The sequence below is a fragment of the Condylostylus longicornis genome, unplaced genomic scaffold, assembly GCF_029603195.1.
Source record: "Condylostylus longicornis isolate FDR11 unplaced genomic scaffold, ASM2960319v2 ptg000091l, whole genome shotgun sequence".
Taxonomy (NCBI): domain Eukaryota; kingdom Metazoa; phylum Arthropoda; class Insecta; order Diptera; family Dolichopodidae; genus Condylostylus; species Condylostylus longicornis.
Genome location: NW_026578059.1, coordinates 821,683 through 847,705, shown reverse-complemented (window position 1 = coordinate 847,705; position 26,023 = coordinate 821,683). Strand labels below are relative to the sequence as shown.

The window sequence follows — 26,023 nt, the reverse complement described above, 5'->3', positions numbered from 1 at the left end:
ATGAGTTCTATAACTAATGAATTAATCTTTTGGCGAGACGTCGTACAACCCAAAAATAGTTCGAACAAATAAGACATAAGAAATTCTGTCCGTATATAAGCGGCATATTATTAATTATTCTGATGGTATGTTGACATTGCTGAATACAAAAGCTATTTACTGTCAAATACGTTGTCGTAAACTATATATATATATATTATAGTATTTATTTATAAATAAGTGTCAGAAATTTCTTAGAAAATTGGATTCTATTTTTTTTTTGAGACTGCCTGAAAAATTGAAATAATATTTTTCAATTTTGTTTAATTTGTATAGCAAAATTTTGTATCACATTTTATTTTGTCCGGTCGTTTTAGTATAGGTCGTTTTCATTTGTTTCTATAAAAATTTTTTTTTTCTGAGTGGCGGCAACCCTGTAATAAATACATATTAAGTATATACAAATTTTTGAATTGAAATATCTTGGCTTAAAATAATATAGAGGCATTGACTTTTAATGTATATATATATATATATATATATATAGATAAATATGTGTTGTATACCAGAAAGTATATTATTTGTATGTACGTACATATAAATATAATTTTCTAAATATGTATATTTTAGTTTTGTTGTTTTGTTGCTTTTCAAATTTCTTTGGCAAAACTTTACTGAAAAGAAGAAAATCATAGAAAAAAAAAACAGAAAAGAATAAAAAACACAACATATACATACACAATTTCATTTTTAAAGAAATTATAAAATAAAAAAAATAACTTATATAGACAAAATAAATCTACAATAAAACATTACAAAATAATAAAAAGTAAAAATTTGGAATAAAATGAAAAATAATTTAATCATGTTTTGAAAAAATTAATAATAATTAAAATATAACAAAAAAATTATAAAAGAAAACACAATATTTAAAAAACTATAAGTATGTATTCAAAATAAAGGACGAAACAAAAACAAAATATCAAAATAACAAAATATTTTATATAGAAAAATTAACTTCCTTTTAAGTTGTTATTATTCGGGATATTAAAAAGGTAAAAAAATCTCTTAATTAAAAAAATAAATACAAGTACAAAAAACTTTCGTAAATCACGGAAAGTTAAAATTTTGTATTTTGAAATTTTTGCAAAGAAGGAATTTTCTTAGTAATAAATTCTCTTTGCCCCAGGACTCTCATAAGGATAACAATATTGTATTTGCATTTCTGTATGTGGAAGTATAAGTAGTGCATAATAATTATGTGAAATATTATTTTGTTTTATAAAATTTTATAAAATTCATAGTGATTCTTAAAAATAATTTTTTTTTAATTAAAATAAAATCATTTTATTATTTTAAAATAAAAAACATGTAGGTACATTGTAGGTACTTATATACATTTTTTTTTAATTTTTTGTGTACCTATTCTTTGTATACACACATTATAATTATATTATTCCATGTGTGTATAAAAGATTTTCTTTAAAAATATGCTATATATGACAAAACATTAAAATTGAAATAAATTAAAAAAAAAACAGAGAAATTTTGTGTTTAGTTTATACCCCTTCCACCCATTTACTCCGAAAATTTAAAAAATTTTTTGTGAAGATTTAAGATTTTAGGGACAAGGAGTGACAAAAATAGGGTGGTACACGAAAAACACTGTTGATTTAAACGATATCTTCACTTATTACAACGTTTTTTATGGAAAAGTATGCAATATTTCGCAGTACTTGCAGAAGTAAACAATTCACTATGTATAATGTATTTAACTGCGTTTACAAAATTTCAGAATTAAAAAAAAATATTTAAATATTGTTAAGGAAATAATAAGCATATGTCAATCATTCTCCATTCCGCGATTTTTTAATAAATAACCGTTTACAGTTAGAACTCAGACTCTAAGATGTGGGTTCCTCAAAAATATTAAATTGTGGCTTTTTAACTTTGACTATTCCGTAGTCAAATGAACTGTTGAGTATTCTTATTTAAAAATATTAAAAATTACTACATGCAATTATTTTATTAATTCATATAATTTTGGATAATGTGAATTTATGTTTCCTCAATTTTGAATTTTGAATTTTTATATTTTCTTTTTTAATATTTTGTATCTTTTAATGAATTTATTATCTAAATTCCGATTCCAATTGTATATTTCATATGTTTTGATTGTATTCAATACTAAATCCTAGTTGAATTACAAAATACATATAGTAAAATATAAAAATAATAAAAAAAAAATAATTTGTGAAACAAATCAACAACATATTTAACATAAAAACAAAATTATAACACGAAAAATTCATTCGCATAAACTAAAAATTCGCGTTACATTTTTTTAATTATATTTACATATTGTACCTATACATATATATTTTATATTAATTTACAGATATAGTCACACATCTTTTAAAATCCAAGTCATATAAAGAAAAAAAAAGTAAAGCAAAAAAAAGTAAAGAAACTATATATTGACATCCCCTTCTCCTATTCAATTTTTTTTAGAAAATTCAAAAATTTTAATTGTTGAAGAAAAAAAGGCAAAAACAAAATAAATGTTATAAAATGTAAGTTAATTTTAGAATATGTAATCTAAAGTAAAATTTCGTTTGTAAAATAAATAGGTTGTGGTAGGCTCAAAATATCCACCCTATACCTTAACTATAATAAGTGTATAGGAGAGGGGTATAGAAAAATATGTATACGTATAGAGAAAAGAAACAAATATTTTGAAAGCTTCGGAATAACGCGAGATTAACGAAATTTTACTTTCCTTAAATCCAAATCATAATTTATATTATCCTGTTATATAAAATAGATTTTATTTAAAATAGATCTATATAAAATTTAGGTAATCGAGTAAATTATTATGGCATCAAAATTACAAAGTAGTGAAGACGATGAAAAATCTATAGAACATGATGATGACGATAATAATGGCAAATATGAAGAAGAACAACTAATAAATGATAAAAATAATTATGAAGATGATATATCAATATATAATAGTAATTATGAGGATAAAGATGAAATAAAAGATGATATTGATAATGATAAAATTGATAGTAACCAAGAAAATATTGAATTAATAAATAATAAAGGTGAAAATAATGAAAAAATATTAGAAAAAGAAGATTTTATTGAAAAAATTAAAGAAATAACATCTAATGAACAGGAAAATAAAGAAAAACTACAAGAAAATCAATTATTACAAAAAGAACAGTTACAACAACAAAATTTATTTCCAGCAATTTATACAAGATTCTCAGGATCATATCATCAGGATCATTATTTAAATAATAATAATAATATAAGACGTGAATCAATTTCAAAAATATCACCAACTTCAACATTACAATTTTCTTTATCATTACCATCATCGTATAACTCTTTTATTAATTCAAAATTAATTGATTCAATTCAACAACAACAACAGCAACAATTAAACGATCAACCATCAACATCATCATTATTATCTTCATCAAATTTTTTATCATCATTATCGCCAACACAAGAACGAAATTCAAATTTACAATGGCAACAAAAAAACCAAAATTTCAGAAACAGTCAACAAGAAAACAATCAAATAAAACAATTAGAAACTCAACAATTATTAGAAAAACAGCAACAAGAAGATCAAAAACAAAATTATATAGAAATAGAATCTCAATTAGTTCAACAACAGCAACAACAACAAAAAAAAAATTTCGAAAATCGTTTATCACTAGAATCTTCTTCTCAAAATCAACCTGCACCACCACATTATCATTATCTTAATCATCATTTCAATCAATATCATATTCAACAACAACAACAACAAAATAATTATCAACAGAATAATCAGAGAAAAGTACTACCATCTTTAGAAGAAAGAAGGACTAATACATTTAAAAAATTAAATTTAAGAAGTTCAGCTAGTAATAATATTAAATTAAATAAGAACCCAATTGATAAACAACAACAACAACACAAACAGAATTTGTTTCAAAAACAACAAAATTTTGAAGTAAAAGATGATTTAAATAAAAACGATGATATAAATTCAAAAACATCGATTAATAACGGTTTCATATCATCATTGTCATCATTATCACTACCATCATCATCATCATTAGCATCAATTGCATCATCAGAAAGATTATATAAATCTACAAAAGTAAAATTACCAGCTGTTCTACAAATTGAACCAATTAATCGCAAGCAAACGCTAAAAAACTCACAGTTACCATCACCAGATCTTGAAATATCATCACAATCATCTAAATCTAATAATAATAAAGAAATTTCATCATCTTCTTCTTTTTCTTTTTCGCCTTCTATTTTCTCAACAATTAAGGCACAAGAACTACAAAAACAAATAAATAATAAAGATAATAATTATAATTTATTTGATAGTAGTAATAAAGAAAATGAAAATCATAATCAATATAAATTATTAAATATTAATAATAGTGATGATGATAAATTAAAAAATATTAATAAAAATAAATTACATATTAGACATAATAATGAAAAATTCATTAAAAGACAACAAAAAATAAAATTAAATAATAATAATAATAATAATAATATATTAAAAACAAATAACGCTTTATCAGTTTTATCACCTTCACCATCATCGCCTTTTGATGTTGGTGATTCATTAATTAATTATCAACAATTTTCAAATAATTTTTATCCGAATGTTGTAAATGATATGAAAAATAATTTTGATAACAAAAATTTATTAAAAAAACAACCACATCATTATTTATATAAACAACATAATCTTCACCAACAGCAACAACAACTACAACAACAGCAACAACAACATATTAATCATCAACAGGAACAATCAATAACACAATTTGATCATATTAATGTTGTATCATTAGAAAATGATGTATCAAAATCATTAATACAATTTTCAAGTGTTTTAGTAACAGTAGCATTAACTAGTTTGATATTTATTTTTATATTAATATTTTATTTGATTAAATATTTATCAAATAATACAAAAATAAAAAATTTAAATCAAAAAGACATTTCTAATTCTAAAAAGGATCAACAACAACAGCAGCAACAACATCAGCAGGAAGTACAAAATCAACAACTACAAAAAACAATTGATAAAAATAAAGAAAAGAATAATAATAATAGCAATAAAAATATTAATAACAATTTTAAATTATTTAATTTAAAAGTAAATTTAATATCAAATTTCAAAACAAATTCATTAATAACAAAATTAACTGATATATCACTACATAACAATAATAACAATAATAATAATAGTAATAATATTAATGACAACGATAATAAAAATGATAAAAGTGAAATATTATTATCAGCGTCATCATCATCATCACATAATAATACAACAAAAATTAATAATAATGATAATGAGAAACCAATAACAAGAAGTATTATGGAAAATACTAATAATAAATTTAATACTATAATTACTAATACTACTTGCAGTAGTTCTACTACCACTACTACTACTAGTACTAGTACTACTAATGCTACTAGTACTATCACTACTAATACTACTACTACTACTAAATTTATTCCTAGTTGTAGTAATTCTATTAATCAAACTATTTGTAATAAATTAATAAATAATTATGAAAATAAAAGTAATTTTTTAATCAATAATGATATTTCTAAAATTAAAGATAATTCAATAACAAATAAAGTTTCAACTAAAAATATTAATGGAACAACAAAAAAAGAAATTGTAAAAGGAGAAGGGGTAAGGAATATGCAAAACGATAAAAATATGAATGATAATGAAATAAAAATTGGGTGTAAAAATAAAAAATATAAAAATCGGTCTCATAAAATAAATAAAATTCCAGGTAAGTAAATATAAAATAAATTTTTTATGATAATAAAACAAAACTACCTATAAATAACTATATAAATTTGTGGTTTCGGGCAAATAACGGCAATGGTATTCGTGGGATGATGGTGGTAGCCAAATTGTACATTGGTATTTATTGGAGTGCGGTAGACATGCTGCACCATCGGCCTCGTCAACCAACCAACCAATATTAACTTAAAGACTTTGAAATAAAATTATTATTATGTCTTTCTAATAACTCTAAAGACTGGAGGAAACGCCTGTTTCATTTTAATAATTACCAGTTTTAAAATTGTTCGAATTCAATTAAATTTTTTTTAGGGTAGTATTGTTTTAATTTACTTGTTTTTTTTTAAATCTACTTTAAGTATAATTGATTAATTTAAATTTTATTTTCCTTTTTTTTTATATTAAAACTATAGTTATAGAGTCAAAAATTAGTGATAACAATATTGAAACAATAACCGGAATCGATGCAACAACAACCGCCGTAACATCAACAACAGCATCAATAGAACGTTCACAATCGTCGTTATCAATGTCATCATCATTAGCAATAAGAAATCGATTAGAAAAACAAGAAACAATATTACCTGAAAATGATGATTCATTATATAGAAATATTGATTATAAATTAATACGCAGATCTTATGATAGTGAATTATTGAATTTTATTCCGAAATCACCAACACTACCATTGTCATCATCAATTGGTATAGCTATAGATAATAATAAATCAAGTAACGCTATAATAAATAAAAATAAGGATAATAAACTTAATATTGGCAATAATGACAATGGTAATTATAATAATGAATATGATCATAATAGTATAATAAAAATAAATCAGAACACTAATAATATTACAAAAAAGAAACCAAAAAAAATTAAATCTTTATTAATAAAATCAATATCATCTGATAATGATCAAATAAATAATTATTCAATTAATAAAATGATATCTCCACCACCGCCGCCGCCATCAAGTGCTAATATTTATTATAAATCATCAGAATCGTTATCATCACAACAATTACAACAACAGTCACAGCAACAAATCTTATTCTTCAATTCATTGTCATCAATGTCATCAATGTCTTCAACAACAAAATCTTCATATATGAATAAAGAAAAGCAATTAAATAATAAACAAATATCGAATCAATATAATTCGAATAACCAAATTTATTATAGTTTAGATAAACATAAACAATTTAATGAAAAAAATAATAGTTATAGTAAAAATAAAGTAAGACGTTATAGTTGTCCATCTACTAATTGCGATTTGCCGTGTAAATCAAATAAAAATAATGATTTAATAAAAGATTTCAATATAAAAGAATTAGAAAAAATTAAACTATCTAACACAAATATTGATGATAAACATATAACAACATCAACACAATCATCATCATCAATATTGTCATCAAATAAAAGCTTACTATCTAATAAAAATGATGACATATTAAAATTTACATTTGAAAATATTGATACATTAAGTAATTCTAAAATAACAACTTGTTTTGTACCAAAATATTCACCAAGAATATCTGTAAACTCCAACAAATCAAAATCAATATCTAATGATTTAAAAAGTTATTATATTAATGATGATTTAATAAAAGCAACATCAGTAATAGAAAAAACAACAGAAAAAACAATACCAACACAATCGAAATTAGAAACAAAATCATTATTATTACCATCACAAATATCATTACCATCATCATCACCGCAAGCAACACTCACATCATTATTTTATTCATCAAATTTGATTACACCGAAATCAGAAACAACAAATTCATTATTATCGTCTTTATCAACAACACAAGTATTATCATGTCCTTCATCATCAATATTTAAAACAACAGAGGAAGCACCAACAATAAATTCAACAGCAATAACAATATCATCAACTTCATCAAATCAAACAACAAAAACTACAAACACAAATGTAACAATGACAGCAATGCCAAGTTTAACACCAAAACCAATAACAATATCATCTAATAATATGAATAAATATTGTAGTAAATGCTCTAATAGTAAAAATATATTTAAATTTAATAATTATGAAGAATTATTACAACAAAATTCATTTAACAATATAAATCCAAATAATATTAAATTAAAATCAAACACCAATCAAACTGATATCCATACTAAATCCATGAATGCAGTAAGCGGAAATATTTTAATTAATAATGATAAATTGAATAATTCTAATTATTATATTATTAATGACGATAACACAATTTTTAATAATAATAATAGTAATACAAATAATGATACAGATTCAAAAAATGATCATAATAATAGTGAAAATACAAAATTCATAATTAAAATTGATGACAATCTTAGCTGTTCAAATAATTTACTTCATAATAATGGTAATAATAATTTAAATCAATTTTATTGTAGGGAATGTAACAATTTAATAATTGATAATCAAACATTTGAAAAAAATGAAACAAATTATAATGAACATAATAAAAATGATTTACTGTTAGATACTAGAAATAATTATCATGAACAAATTAATTTACTTGATAATAATTCTGCCATTATATTAAATATACCAGAAACTGAAACTGAAAATATTATGATTGAAAATTGTAAATTAAAATATAATATTGAGGTTCCCTTATCATCAGAATTTTTAGAAAAAGAAGAAATAACAAAAATAACAACAGTAGGAAATACCGCTTTAGCTACAACAACGGTAACAACAACAAGCTTTGGAGGAACAACGGCAACAATATCACCATTTCTAAATAATAAAAATTTTGAATATAGCCCTGCCACATACAGTTATGGTAATTATTTCAAATTTCCAGAAGTTGATTGTATATCTTCATTAAATTCACAATCACAAATTAATGAAAATAAATTAAAAATAATAATCGAACCCAAAATCGACGTATTTCACAAATATAATAATGAGAATGCACAAAGTATAAAAGTGTCAGAAGAAGATATCTTATCACCATCAAAACTAACATTAATAGATGAAAAGAAACAAAAGAAAGAACAGCAACTAGAAGAACAACTTCCAATACGAACTTCACAAAAGTCAATACTACACCACCAACAAAATAAAATAAACTTACAATTGCACCCCGAATTGCAACAAGGGAATCGATTACTGGAAGAAGAACAACAACAATTAGAAATAAAACAATCAAAACAAGATCAGTTACAACTACAATTACAATTATTACAACAAAAAAGTGAAAATGATAATAATTCTTGTTATGAGGAAAAAAATTATGAAAATTTTGTGTCAATAATTGAATTACCAAATGTAAATCTTAATGATGATAATCTTGAAACGCAACAAATAATTCCGGAAAACGCACAAAACACAAAACAAAATTTATCTAGAATTCAAACAAAATTAATTAATGAACCATATAAAAATGGGAAAAATTCTATAAAATCAGTTGAGAAATCGTTAATGAAAAATGATAGTATATTTAATTTTTCTATTGATTGTATCGATAATTTATATGAACCAATTGAGACACAAATGTCAACGACGAACTTGGATGTAAATGAAGAACAAGTACAAAAACAAGAATTGCAAATACAATCACAACCACCATCATCAGCTATTAGAAGAGCAAGATTAAAATCAATATCATTGGATTCAGATGGTGCACGTTTAGTTGAAGATAATTTAGGTGTACCAGTTGAAGAACTAATTGAAATTGCTAATCAACCTGATATTAAGTACTTCAATAATTCTGATAATGATTATAATAAAACAAAGTTATTAGTGCATAAAAAAAATAATATAAAAACAAATTTGTCACCATCATCATCATCATCGTCGTCATCATTGTTAATAAATAATTATGATAATAATTGTGAGGATATTAATGATGAAACTAATCAAATATCCTATAAAATAAATCAAATATCAACAAATATTTATTATGATAAATTAAATAAAAAATTTAAATCAATGCTAAATGAAAAATCATTAAAATCATATAACAGTAATCAAAATTTAGATAATTCAGTAGAATATAATCATCAATTTAATTATGCTTTAAATGAAATTGAAAAAGAAGTAACCAAAATAGCAAAAAATACTGCAGCTGGAGGAAAAGTAACTGATATTGAGTATCAAGAAATTTTACCAAAGATTGACAAAATGCATAACGCATCATCATCAACATTCATACAACAAAAAACACCAACATTATGGTCAAAACCAAAAGCTATATCATTAGATTCATCAGATAATTTTTACTTGAAAAACGATGACGATCATCATCATCATAATCAAAATAATGATCAGTTTGACGATGATGATAATGATAGTTCACAAATAACATCTTATAATTATTTATCACCAGAAATTAGAAATAAAAAATTAATTACTAAGAAGAAATCATCAAGTTCAATGATACAATTACAAAAATTACACCATAATAACTATCATTATAATCATTTTTATCATAAAATACACTCTAATAATAATAGTCATCATCATCATAATTATTTTCATAATCAGCAGCAGCGACGGTCACAACGAAATAGTGAAGAACCAAATTTTATAGATGATGATGATGACGATATGGATGATAATGAAGATGTTAATGATGATGATGATGATGATGATGATGGTGGTGGTAATGAAGATGATAACATTGAAATAATGTTGGATAATTGCGATAACAGCATACACAATGATAATAATTTCAAAATAAATTATCATAATCAATGTTATAAAAATAATAACAACTCTAATATGAAACATAAAACTTTCCATAATAAAATAATACCATCATCAAAGAGTAATTTATTAACTGTATGTGATGGTAATTACATAAGTACTTCAAATAAATCAATAATTAATTGTGGTGTAACGTGTTATCCAAATAGTACGATAACAACAACAACAATAGCAACAACTGCGACACCAATATCTACAACAACATTACCAATAACAAATAAATATTTGAATGGAATGTTATCACCATCAACATCACTCGATCATAGTAGTCGTAGCTCAGCAACAACAACAACAACGACTGATCGACATTCTAGTTTTCAATCAAAATTAAGTAGTTTCAATGAAAATACATTAGATGACGATTATGAAGTTGATTGTAATATTGAACAATTAATTGAAGATAACGAGAATAATGATGACGATGATGATGAGCATAATAGCGATCATTTGTATTTAAATGTTATAATTGCGAAACCGAATACAATATCCGATAGTAATTTATATTGTAATAGTATTGCTAACACATCATATAACAGTGAAGATGATATCATTGATGTTTTAGATGATAATAAAATAATTTATTGTAATTGTATCAATAATAAAATGCAATTTAATAGTTATGTAAATAAAAACTATGAAAATAATGTATGTCATATATGCAAGAAAAAATGTAATTCAAATATCAACAAAACATTTTCATCATCATCATCATCATTAACATCTTTAAATAAAAAGAAGAGAAAAAAAATTAATCATCATTGTTATAATGTACAATCATCAGCTGATATGATGATGACACCATATGAAGAAAATGTTGATTACGCCAAAGAAAATAAATCACCTATAGAATCAGTAAGTGCAAAAACAACTGCAGCAGCATTAACAGAAGGAGTTTCAACAACGACAACAACAACAGGAGCATCATCAAAAACAACTACGACAACATTCAACAAAAATATAAAATCAATAACAAATACTCCTGTTACACAACAACAGGAAAATAATAAAGAAGAACACAAAAGTAAAGCACAACAAAATAAAGAATGTGTGTCACAGCAACAACAATCACAAATACATCAACAATCACAACAGCAACTAAATTATCAATATCAACAACAGCAACAAGTACGTTCAATGTCCGTACAATATAATAGCTCATATTATAATAGCATTTTTGGTAATACATTACAATTACAAAAATATACAGCATTAAGTTTGTCAAATAATAATTTAAAAACGTTACCAGAAGTTATGCCATTAAGTGACTTTACTACACAATTTGATTTAAATAATGTCGAAAATAATAAAAATTATGGCAGTAATTCGATTAAAAATTCATTCAATAAAAAGAATAATTGTAAAATATCAGTAACAAGTAGTTGTAGTAATTTAAATTTTCAACAACAGCAACAACAACAACAATTTCAACATCAATATTCGCAAATTCATGGCATAAATTATAATGGCAAAACTAATAATAGTAATGCTACCGATATTATTGGTATTAATATTGATTGTAACAACAGTGATATTGGTTATAATAATGATAATATAAATCATAATAATAAGAATATTATTAAATATAATTATGAGCAACGTACTAATAGTTTATTACAAAGACGTGGTTCAAATCAAAGTTTAACGCTTAATCTTAATAGTACAGGTTCATTAGGTAATTTAGCGAATACATTAAGTATATCTAACTATTATTTAAATAATAGTAATTCACAATATAATTTGTCAAAATCAAATAATAATTTACAATATAATAACAACAAAAACAATTGTAATGATAATCAAAATCAATCTTCATCTTTATATTGTTATAATAACTATAATAATATCAGTAATTATGCTGACAATGATATTAAATGTAAATTTAGTAATTCAATTTCTGGTAGTAATTTATTAATTACTGGTTACAATAATGTACCATCATCATCATCATCATTTTCATTTACGCAACAACAAAATTATAATCCAACAGCTGATATATCTACAAGTATGATTGGGGTAACGACAGTAAAAGCGTCATCGACAACAACAACAACCACAACGACAACAAAAAATTTATTACAACGTCGTGGTTCTAATACAAGTTTAACTTTAAATATACATGGTGGAAATAATAGTAATAATGCTTTATCATGTATGAATTTAAATCGTTTTAATAGTCATAGTTCATTAAATATTATAAATACAAATCAGTTACATAATCAAAATCACCATCAGCATCACAATTTAAAACATATAACATCATCATCAATTAATTTATCATCAGGTATATGTAATAGTAATAGTACATATGCCATTTTTAATAGCAATAATAAAAATTCGCCCACAAATGGTAAAAATGTGATAAAATTGAATAATAATATGGGTAGTAAAAAAGGTTTATTAGAAAGACGAAATTCAAATGCATCGTTAACATTAAATATATATGGTAATAGTACTAATAATAGTACTTATAATATTAATAATACTAATACGCATATGAATAGTACTGAAAATGATTTTAATATTGATAATTGTTTGAGTATATCAAATATTAATTTAAGATCATCAGCATGCAGTTTAAATAGTATCAACACAAATTATAGAGATAAAAATAGTTATGAGAATTTATTATTACAACAACAGCAACAACAACATACACAAAATATCAATTATGAACAAAATAAAGATAATATAAACGATGACGATGATGTCTTGAAAAATAATTGTGATGTAATAAATAGTACTACAATGGGTACAGCAGCACAATATCAAAGAAAATTTTTAAGTTCAGAAAATTTAAATAATTATTCACAATATTCAAAAATTAATCAAACTCATTTAAGAAATATATCAAAAACATGTTTTGGTTCTGTCTCAGATTTAAAACCATATAAAAATTTGTATTATAATTCAACAATGCAACAACAACAACAACAGCAGCAATCAGAATTTTCACTATATCCGCAACAAAATTTCACTACAAATAATATTTTATTAGGTAAAGTGTATAATAGTAATATGGCACCAATTGCACAACAATATCAAAATACATTATTGATTAATTCTCAAAATCATCAACAACAAACGCAGCAGCACTTTTCAGCATTAAACGATTCATCAAAAATGCCATTATTTATTGGCGAAAGTAATTTATGTTCATGTACTGGTGTTCGAAATATAACAACAAGGCCATTGTCACCACAATCAACTTCTGAAGATTTTAAAATATATTTGGCTAATATACAGTTATTACAAAATGCATCAAATATATTAAATATACAACAATTAAGAAAACTCAATTACATATTTGATAGTAGTTTTAATGAAAGTGATGATTTACAATTAGCACATCAATTTGATAATAATGTTGATCAAATTAAAATGAAACAAAGTCAACAAGAAAGATCAAATGACATTCAAAAAACAAAACAAGAAGAAGAAGATTTTCAGAAGCAAGATCGAAATCATCAAGAAGAACAACCAAAACAAGTTCAAGAGGAAGAACAGCAAACCATAAAACATGATCAAGATCAACCATCAACTATTATTATTAATGAAAATAACACAAAATCTAAAATATGTAATGATGATAATAATTCCATATTAAAAGAAACCGTTTTAATTCCATTATTATCTACAACATCAATAATAACACCAACAACATCGACTGATTTAACAAATGATATCGCACATCCTGTATTGTCAAATTCAATGTTATTACCAAATAGACGTATCAGTATTACGGAAACATATATTGAAGTGTTACATAAAAATTCATCATCAAATAATAATGAAAATAATAATTCATCATTAAAACTACAACAATCTCATTATAAACATAATAATAACAATAATATTAACAATACTAATGATAATAATAGCAACAGTAATAAATCAACTGGAGATTGTTCTAAAGAAATTAAAATAGCAGATGAAAATGTTAATGATGAATCAAATAATCTAAATTTGGAAAATGATAACATATTAAATTTGAATGATAACGATAATCATAATAATGTCATAGATAATATAAATGATGATGAATCAACTGAAATATTAGATATAACAATAAATTTTGATATACCTGATGATATTGAAAAGAAAATGTTAATTTGTAAATTACACCAAGAATTTTGGGATCTACCAACAAATTTTCAAGAGAAACCTTTTGTATTTGGATCGCAAAGTAAAAATCGATATCGCACTATACTACCAAATGAACATTCGAGAGTTATATTGAAAAACGATAATAATGTATTAGGGGAACCATATATCAATGCAAATTATATTAAAGTGAGTATAATTTTGATATATTTATATATATAGTCATTCATTGATATATGCATTATACTAAAATACTTTTCCCGTTTTAATGGTGAGAAAAGCAAATCATTCGTATTTATTTACATTTTATTAATTTTTATGAAGTATTGAGAGTAAATTTAAAATTAAAATTTCACAAAAACACATATACTTAAATACGTAATATATTAATAATATTTAATTTTATTCATTGCTTCCTTATTTAATAAATAAATATAATATTTTTTATCCCTTTAGGGCCCGGACTATAATCGAAATAATTATATAGCAGCACAAGGCCCACTATCGAATACATTATATGAGCATTGGTTAATGATTTATCAAAATATTATTAAATATAATGAAACAATTTTAATGGAACAATTTCAAATAAAAGAAAAACAACAATATCAATCAACAATTTGTAAAGAACAAAATAAACAACAACAACAAGAACAACAACAACGACAAGAGAAATATAATGATGATGATGAATTAAACCAACATCAAATGATAACAGATATAAAATCAGTACAAAATGATAATTCTAAATCAAATGATATAATATATTCTAATATTATTAATGATAAAAATACCACAATTACAACTACTTCTAATTCAACTAATATTAATATTCCTATTGATTCCACATTAATCACAACTAATACAAAAAATACTACAAAAACTAATTCTAGTATATTAAAAATCAATGATAATATAGTTTTAGATCATAAAAATGAAATTTTAAATGAATCATCATCAATGTCATCAAGTAATTTTAATTCACTTTTAAATTATAGTCAAAAAATAATTATGTTAACTGATTTTGTTGAATCAAAACGTCCAAAATGTAGCCAATATTTTCCAACTAAATTAAATGAAATTATTTTTATAACATTACATAATGATTACATTGATAATATAACAGATGATTGTAGAATATTTTTTGAAAAATATTTAAATTTTAATTTAATCAATTTAAATAATAATAATAATACTAATAATAATAATAATAATAGTATTATAATTAGTGATGATAATAATATAATAATTGATATTGATGAAAATAAAGTATTAGAAAATCATGTACCAAAACCTGTAAATGATTTAACAATAGAAACAACAACAACTACAGCTTTAGCAACAACACCTAAACAAATTATTAATATAAATGATAATGATAGTAGTAATTCTATTGAAAAATTAAATTTAAATAAAATTTCATCAGAAATAAATGATAACAGTTCAGCAAATGAGCTATTCATTGAAAATAATCAAAAATTATTAAAATCATCATCATCATCATCATTAATATTACCATTAATATCATCAGCAATTGGATCATCAAATCCATCGTCATCAAATGCAATATCAAATGACACATTACAATTAACAACAATATCAAGTGAATTAAAAAATAATACTCATAATGATGATGATGATGATAATTATAATGATAATACTAATAATATCAATGATGAGAATAAATTCAATTTTATTAATGACACCAATTATTCATATAATAATTTATGCACAAATCATAATAATATTATAATTGATAATGATATAAAATTAGTAAGTAATAATGATGATAATAATAATGATTATAGTAAAACACAAAAATTTATAATAAAAATTAATAATGATAGTATTATTAATAATATACCAAAAACAAATTTTTTTGTTATTAAAAATTCAAAAGAAATTCTAAAAGATGGTTATACAATTAGAAAATTAAATTGTTTATATGTACAAAATATAATGAATAATAATAATAACAATAATAATAGTAGTAATAATAGTAATAATAATGATAATAATAATATTAATAATAATAATAATTGTAATAGCATAAAAATATTTAATAAATTTATATGCTATCATTATTGGTATAAGGAATGGCCAGATCATAAATCACCAACAAATATTGATGTATTATTAAATATGTCTACACATTTATTAGATAATGATTGTGATATTGAATTCAATAATAATAATAATAATAATAATAATAATAATAATAATAATAATAGAAATAATATTAATTATATAAATGATAATAATATTGATATTATATCATATTATAATTACTTAAATTTTGAATATCAGCCATTACCAATAATACATTGCTCAGCTGGTATCGGTCGTACCGGTTGTTTAATTGCAATACTAAATGGTATTAGGCAAATGCGTAAAACATCAAATTTATATAAAATTATTATTAATAGTAATGATGATGAAAATAATGATGTGAATAAAAAAAAATTAAATATAATTAATTATAAAAAATTTAATAATTTATCAATAATTAATAATATAAAAAAATCTAATAATATTATTAAAAATTTATTAGATATAAATGTTGATGTATTAGGTATTGTATGTAATTTACGCTTACAACGTGGTGGTATGGTTCAGAATTCTGAACAATATGAATTGATACATAGAGCTTTATGTTTATATTTGAAACGTTTAGAAAACTCAAAAATCTAAGAAAAAAGGATAATATTAAATAAGAAAGAATAAAATACATACATCTATATATATACTTACACATGGTATATACATCATGCGCATATATACACAAATATGAACTCATTTCAGAAAAAAAGACTGCAATCTCAGAAATTTCCAAATTAAAATCTTAAATATTTAAAATGTTGATCAAACAGCGCTCACAATTTGTCATAATTGAGCTTTGTTGCACATATTTGGATTTTTTTTATTATTAACGACATTCGGATTAGTTGTAATGATATCCGGACGCGTAAACCTAGTCCCATCGAGCCACGCAAACGTTATTGTATATAGCTTAAAATTGTTGCCCAACCGTTTTATCAGATAATAATCCTGGTTTTTAGACAATATTTATTTATTTTAGTATTTGGTTTCTGTGTGTAAAGTTTGTCTGTTTTTTGTTGTGTGTTAACTTGAATGTTTAGAAGTTTTTTTTTCCTATAATGTATGACTTTTTGAGTTTTATGGTGTTTGGTTTTTTGTTTTTCGGATGTGTATCTTTCTGTGTGTGTGTGTAATGTTTTTAGTGAGCTCACATTCAGTAACATATATAGAGTCTGTGGTGCTCTGGTGAGATGATGATGTCTGAACCTGAAAGACTTATAACTCTTATATTTGGGATCAGTTAATTTTATTAACGGCATCTTACGCTTTAATTTTGCGATATATATCTGGAATTTAGTATTTAGCTGCATTTTTGTCACATTCTGCTGCCGGGAAGTTTAACATCTCTGTCGTTTTTTGTAATTCTGCCAGTGCAGCTTTTGTAATTGGAATCTTGCTATAAAGGGTCATTCGGATTATTGATAGCTCGTATATGGACCTCTGGTCTGCAGGCACTCGTTCTCCTTGATTAGTTTTCTTTTTTGCCATTAGTCATATATTTATATATATATATATATATATATATATATTGCATTTATAAGGTATTCTGCGTTAATTACAAATGATAGTGTAATTAACCAATAAATTTGTTTAATTATAACATTACCTAACTTTGTAAAATAAAATTCGATAACGATAATTTGTCGAATGTTTAAATTAAATTTCATAATGAATATTTTTCAAATTCACTTGTACATATACATATTTATAATCATAACATTTTTTTTAATACTATTAAATTAATTTAGTTAATTTGTTCTTAATTTTAATAAAATTTAAGATAGCTATGTATATATGTAGTTGTTTGTATAAATAAAGATGTGTGTATAAATTTATGTATGAAGGTTTTCCGAGAGAATTTTGTTACTGTATTGTGAAAATTTTCGACTCCCAAAACTTAAAAATTTTGTTGGCTGTTATAATTATTATCAAATAAATTAATTACAATTCAATTTTCTTGACTATTTTCTTTCATATTATGATATTTTCTCCAATGTTAATGGAAAATTAATGAATTTTTTTGAAAAATTGAATCACATGTTTTTAATATAATTTTTTTTTTTTTTAAATTTGAGATTTTTTTTATGAAAAATCCTACTATGCATTTTTGGCTCTTATAAATTTTTTTTTTATGTGAAAAAGTTGTTAACACTATTGTTTTAAATGTACAAAAACAAAAATTTTTTATAAGGAATTATTTTTATATAAGAAAAAATCTGGAAAATGAAAAAATGTTTATATATGTACGTATACATATTATTTTTGTTTTCCAAAAATTCTGAAATTATATAAATCGTTAAAAATATATATAAATAAAAAAATATTAAACCAAAAAAACTAAACTCTCTATATATTATTAATGTTTTGGAAAAATGATAAAATTCTAAAAAATTTATATTGTAAAAATTAAATGAAGAAAAGAAAAAAGTATTAAATATTTAACTATATGTAATAATTATTAAGGTATTAATTTCGTAATTTATATAGTTTTAAAGAAAAAACAATAAAGTTTTCTTAAAAAATCTCCTAATATGGATTGATTGTAAATTTCAAGTCAACCAAAAAATTTTAATATTATTAATATATATTTTTTTTTACCAATTAATTCACCATTATGAGCTCTATTCATGAATTCCGTTCGTCACACTGAAATTCTGAAAGTTATATGAATGTCATATTGTGAATGCCAGATTACTAAAATTCTAGTTCGAATATTCGTAATAGAATTATTATATATTATACGAAAGAATGAAAGCCCTATTTTGGGGCCCTACTATGCAATTCGATTTTCGTGAAACGACTTTCGTATTCGAAAGAATGGTAAGGTAGAAACCAACCAATTTTTAATGTAGTACATTTCCGTTTTTACAAAGACAAAAATCCAAATAGATAGTAAGACCCTTCACGGACCGTTCACAGCCCTGAAGTTCGGAAAATCGTGAATGTCATATTGTCAATTCCGAATACTAAATATTTATATTGACTATTGAAATAAAAATACTGATGTTGACAATCCGAAAAATGGTACTGCGTCATTGCTGATTCATAAACTCTGCGAGTGGAATTTGTAATCATTCAAGAATCTATACACATACGTCATAACTAAGTCCGTAATTCAAAAAATGGTTCAACGAATGAAATTCATGATAAAGGGCTGCCTGCATTTTTTTTATTTGTTAAAGAAATTTTAATTAATATGAAATTTACAGTTCTAAAGTACAAATTTAATTAATACTTAATTTTTTCAATTGAAAATTTGAATTTTAATTGAAAAATCGATAAATAAAATAATTGTTATTGTTTATAAACAAATTATTGCCATGAATTCTTAAACAATATATAAATGTTATTGGTAAAATATATAATTAAAATTGGTTGCAATATAAAAAGTTTTAATAATTTAAAAAATTATTCTACAACAAATTGACCCCACCCCTCAACTAAAAGTTTTAACCACACAAAGTCTTTCAAAAGTTCCATTTTTTCATTAATTATTTTAACGAAACACAAACATTTTTCGAATGCCGTAAACACAGAAAGTTATAGTTAAGTCATGCTTCCGCTTTCGCGGAACTGCACAATATTAACTGTACAAAAATTTATAACATTTACATTATAACGGTAAACGTTATGCCATCAAAAAGTATAATTTATTGTCTCTAACTAAATCGTTAAATTCAATCCAATAATAACGATACAATTGAATTTTTAATTTTACTTGCTCATTCCTAAAAGTATGCAATATATTTTGGTATATGAATAAAAGTATAATTTAAATATATTGTACAGTGGACTGTTATTAAACGCAGTATTTTTAATTGTTTAAGAGAAAAAAATTAATTGTTTCTTTACAAACTATTCATTATTGGTTTGATCTAAAGTGTGGGTTTATACATTACTTATGGTTGTATAAATTTTGAATGTTATATTTCATGTGATGTGTTAAATATTAAAAATTACAAATATACATATATATAAAATACAACCATATGCTTAAAACTATATAATTTTAGATGTGTGTAAAACTGTAAAAAAAATATACACAATTTTACCAATTATATGAAAATTATGGTTTTTCAAATAAATTTTCTCATGCATAATTCAAAAATGATGAATTTTTCTGTTTTCTTTATTAAAATTTAGCCAAAATATTTAGAATAAAAAAAAATTCAAAAGCCAATTCAAATCAAATTCAAATTAAACAATTTAAAATTGAAAAAAAAATGTAAGGTACGCATAATTGTATATTATGTACGTGAACACATTTTATATTATAAAAAATTTGAAGTTGTAATCGATAATGTCAAAAATGCCGTTCGATAACAATACATGTTGCATCGACAAATAAAATTAGGTAGTTGTTCTCTTCAAAAATTTTCCAATTTAAACAAAGATTTTTTTTTAATACAATTCCAAAAAATTTTAAAAATATTTTAGACAAGCAATTGGTATTGTTTATAATGTGACATTTAGATTTTTTTGAATTATTGGTTTTTTTTCAACATTAATCAAACAAGATATTATACACATCAGTTGTTTGGAAAATGAAAAGTTACAATGCGCTTTTGTTAACCTGGAATATAAAGATTGCAAGAAAAGGATTGAACGCGGGTATTTTACACTATCGATTACACCTTAAAATATTTTATGTATGACAAGTTGTACGACTTAATTAATAATTAGAAAATCAGCCTCCGATTTTTGCTAATTATTAATTTAACTCGTTAATTTTAGTTTTTATTTTATATATTTTATATTTACTATATATTCGTATGTATGTACATAATGAATATAAAATTTAATGTGTAATGGTAAAAATAACTTGTGCAGTACTAATGTATGTAGTATAATCAATATATTAATTAATTATCAATATAAAATAATAGCTATATATATATACATATAAATAAGTAAATACGAGTATAGCAATTGAATTTTGTATATTAAGATGAGAATATTACTAAAATAACAAATTTTGTAATTTAATTCTGACATCGCATTTAGTTGTAAAACTAGTATGTAGTACATCCTTTTAAATAATGAATACAGCGCAGTTTTAACTATTATATACATAATTATTTTTGATAATACATCAGTTCTTCTCTATAGTACTAAATTTGCAGAAAACTCATACTAATGAGAGTACGAGTACTAAAAGAACTATGTCAAAGAAATAATTTTTGAAAATTTAGCAATTATCCCGCCAACGTACTTGAAGTTTATTTTTTTCCATGTAAATGTTGTGATTTGGCTCCCATTTTTTTAAATTGAATACAAAACATATACGTTTTATATTTATGATTGCAACTTTGCAGTTTAAACATTAATTTTTTTTATTGCTGTTCTAAAGCGCTATATAATGCATATACAGTCGAACATACTTATAATATGTATCCTATCTTCGGTAGAAGGTTTTTGTGCATATATATCCGGTATTGTGCAAGTTATTCATTTCCTATTTGATTAGAAAAATCACATGTAGGCAAAATAGGAAAATGCATATATAAAGGACTTTTGCTTATACATATGTGTTTTGCAAATAAGCGTATTTTACAAAACTATGTATGTTACGTAAATGTGCTCTTAAACATATAGTATTATTATGTGCATCCATATAATATATATATATATGATATATATATATATATATATATATACATATATATATATATATATATGTATATATATATATCAGTAATATGAAATTATATATAACTTAAACGTTTTTAAATTATAAGGATTTTCTAAGAATTAAAAGTAAAAATATATAGAAAAAAAAAACAAAAACTAAAACACCAAATTTCAAGATATGATTAAGTAAAACATATTCATAACCTTATATATATACGTATATATATTCATATATAAATACATGTTTATAAAAACTAAGTTAAAAAATAAAAAAAAAAAAGAATAAAATTTGCCGGTTGCAATTTAATGGCAAAAAAAGAGAAAATATTTGAATTATATATTTTTTAAAAATTAAAAATTATAAAAAGAAAACAAAAAAAATATTTGTGAATGTTTCTGTGTATGAATGTAATAAAATATAAAAACAAAAATAAGGTACAAAATTTAACCTGAAAAAAGTGACTTTCTTTTATTTCATATACCGTTATCACATAATATTTTAAAAATTAGGACTTTTTTGTTGCACTATAACCTGAAATCTACATATACCCACCAATCCTGTTATGACTATGAAAAAATATTTAAAACATATAAAATATTACATAAAGTGCTCATTCGTGCGTTTGGGTTTTTTTGTAAATTTAAGTAGTCGTCGAACTGCAATAAATTAACAATCGCGTCAAATATTGTTTTACTGGTCAATATTTAGTTCCCTGTGTAACACATTGTGTCATAACTGCAATACTATTACGCTTGACTATACAATCTTAAGTATTTAAGTATTTTATACTTAAATCTTCTATATTACAAGAATACGACATTTGTGAAATGCGCACTGCATTTCAGTGCATTTAAGTTCGGGTTTTTTGAAAATAAGTCGATAATTTATACATTTATTATGATTGGTGAAGCGAATGGCTAGGTTAATCGAATGACATTTTAAATTATGATCGGCGAATGCTTTCATTTGCCAGATCCAGAATGTTACTACCGCAAGACATCTTAGAACCTACTGAAAATAATGAGGTTAACACAACACATATGTGCATCATTTTTGTTTTTTTGCAAAAATAATTGAATTTTCCTATCCCTTTAGTAATGCTCCAATTGTTTTTGTTTCGTTTATTTCACTCATAAATTAATATTAAACAATAAATATTTTTTACAATAATTTGTAGAATTTTATGAACTTACTTTACAGATAGGTTATATTTTCCCTTCAACAAGTGAAAGTACTTCTTTTAAATAGTCTATTAAAATTATTTTCATACATATGCGAAACTATTTCTAGGATTGCATATATTTAGGATGATGCAAATATGCAGTCTTTGAAATAAAGCAAAAATTAATTTAATTAGGGTTAACATAATGCTCGATTTTAAGGGTTAATTGTGTGAGTTAAGAAAAATATTTATATTTTTTAATGGCATGGAGTTTACCTTTACCTTCCTGCAAAAATTCCTTACAAATTTCGAGATTCGATGACTTGGAGGTGGAAAAAAATATTCTTCTAATGAAATGAACTATTTATTAGTGTCTAATAGATGTGAATAGATTTTACACTACTACAACGTACGGTGTAGAAGAAAAACGTGATCAGAAATTTGAAAAAAATAAATGGTAAATAAACGGTAAATTTTAGATAACGGTCAATTTTAGCGGCCATTTTGTTTTTTTAAAGTTCAAGTATAGTATGCCGCAGTAAAGCAAGCCAGCGTTTGAAAAATTTAAAAAATACTAAAATAAATAGTTGAAAAATTGTGTTTTTAGGGATTTGGGGGGGGGGGGGGGGTAGGTGGATAACTTTTAACGGGAGGGAGATAGGTAAAAATTTTATTCCACGAAAATAAGTTTCTAGCACATATAAAATTTCAGCTTTCTATCTTCAAAGGTGTAGAAGTTTTATAAACAGACACACGAACAGACGGAGGGACAGACGATTGGACGGACAGAGTAAAACTAATAAGCACTTTTTTTTTAAAAAATTTTTTGGAAAAGTGCTATAAACGCGTGTGAACTATCTTTGCAAACTGTCATCCTCTCTATTATCACTACTTTTAAACTGTCTTTTGGTCTTTTATGTGTAATGTGTGTGCATACATATATGCATGTATATATACATATATGTATATATAAAAGCGAACAACATTTAAATGTTAACAAGAGGCGCTTGTTAAAAGAAAACAATAATTTTTTTTATTAATTCTTTGGTCACCGAAAAAATTTAATTTTTTTTTTAATTACATAATAAGTATATATTTTTTGTATTTTTGCATATTTTGTATCCAAATATCCATTGGGCTGCGTGTATGTGTGCGTATACTCTTTGCACTCACACACATGAATGTATATATTACGTGAATATAAATCTTGACACTATAAAAAATCAAGACCTGGACACTGCTTTTTCTATGAATGCATTTGTTAAAATTGCATATGAATTTTTGGTAAAATGACATTTCTGAAGAATCATTTTTTTTTTTTTGTTTTTTTGGAAAAATTATAATTTTTGCCTATTTTCATTTTAAGTTTTATAATTAGGACAGCGCTTTTATAATTTTATAATCATTATAAAAAAGCGTCCCCTATATTAAAAAAAACACAATAAAAATATTATAAAGAAACTTGTATTTTTGATGTTCATAATACGGTAGTTTAGGTAAATAAGTGTTAGACTTACTAAAAATGTTCAATAAACAAAATAGTTCCTAATATAGCTAAAATCACATATGTACATACATAATAAGAATTATGTGGACTTTTAATATAATAAAAATACACACATGCAATCATTTTTATGAATTATGAAGCATATTAATTTAATCACATTAAAAATATATAGATATACAGTGGCTCCCACTCGTATTCGTACAGCAATCATATTTTTATTCTACTTAATAAAACAGAAAATGTGAAATATATTTTGTAAATATTTTAATCAAGCTTTATTATTTAATAATAGTAGTAAACAAAATTAAAAATTAAATTACATTTAACAAAAATAATTTTTTTTTTTCTTTGTTTTGATTTAATTTTAATGATAAATAACCAATTTTGTAAAAAAAAATGAAATTAAGAAAAAATTGTACGAATTCATTTGCAAAAAAATTTCAAATTGTACATTTTGCTTCGCTGTACGAATACGAATGGGAGCCACTATATATGCAATTATATATAAGCGGTATGAATAATAGCAAGCTTGTTATTATCAAATGTACATTTTATCAAATTTGAAAAAATGCACAAAAATCAACTTAATACATCGAGAAAAAAAATTACACTAGTTTTTTTCCTTGTATAGTGTAGTATTCATTGAAATCTTAAAAATTGAACAGAATCGGGAAGGTATTTTTTTTTTAAATCAATTTTTTAATGTTTTAATAACACAGAACTTTAAGAATGTAAGTAAAGTAGAAAAAGATTGAATTTTAACATTTTTAACAAATTGAAAATTTGAAGAAAGATCAACTTTAGCAGGAGATTAACAATGTTAAAAAGAGCCCTCTATAATTCCCAATCCCATAAGAATACGTTTAAATTTGTCAGCTGTGAACTGTCACTCTCTCTTTAATGTCCAGGCCTGCATTTCTGTCATCCGTCATATAAACTGTTATTTT

At 23.3% G+C, this 26,023-nt stretch overlaps 1 protein-coding gene across 1 annotated transcript; it reads left to right on the top strand.

The window, feature by feature from the left end:
* Window positions 1-1,063: 1,063 nt before the first annotated feature.
* Window positions 1,064-17,366, top strand: LOC129613724 (protein PF3D7_1417600). Its single transcript, XM_055527911.1, has 7 exons — window positions 1,064-1,206; window positions 2,378-2,552; window positions 2,837-5,825; window positions 6,253-14,864; window positions 15,132-16,469; window positions 16,983-17,064; window positions 17,227-17,366. The coding sequence occupies exons 3-7, from the start codon at window positions 2,855-2,857 to the stop codon at window positions 17,364-17,366; spliced, it is 13,143 nt and encodes a 4,380-aa protein (XP_055383886.1). The 5' UTR covers window positions 1,064-1,206; window positions 2,378-2,552; window positions 2,837-2,854.
* Window positions 17,367-26,023: the final 8,657 nt, after the last annotated feature.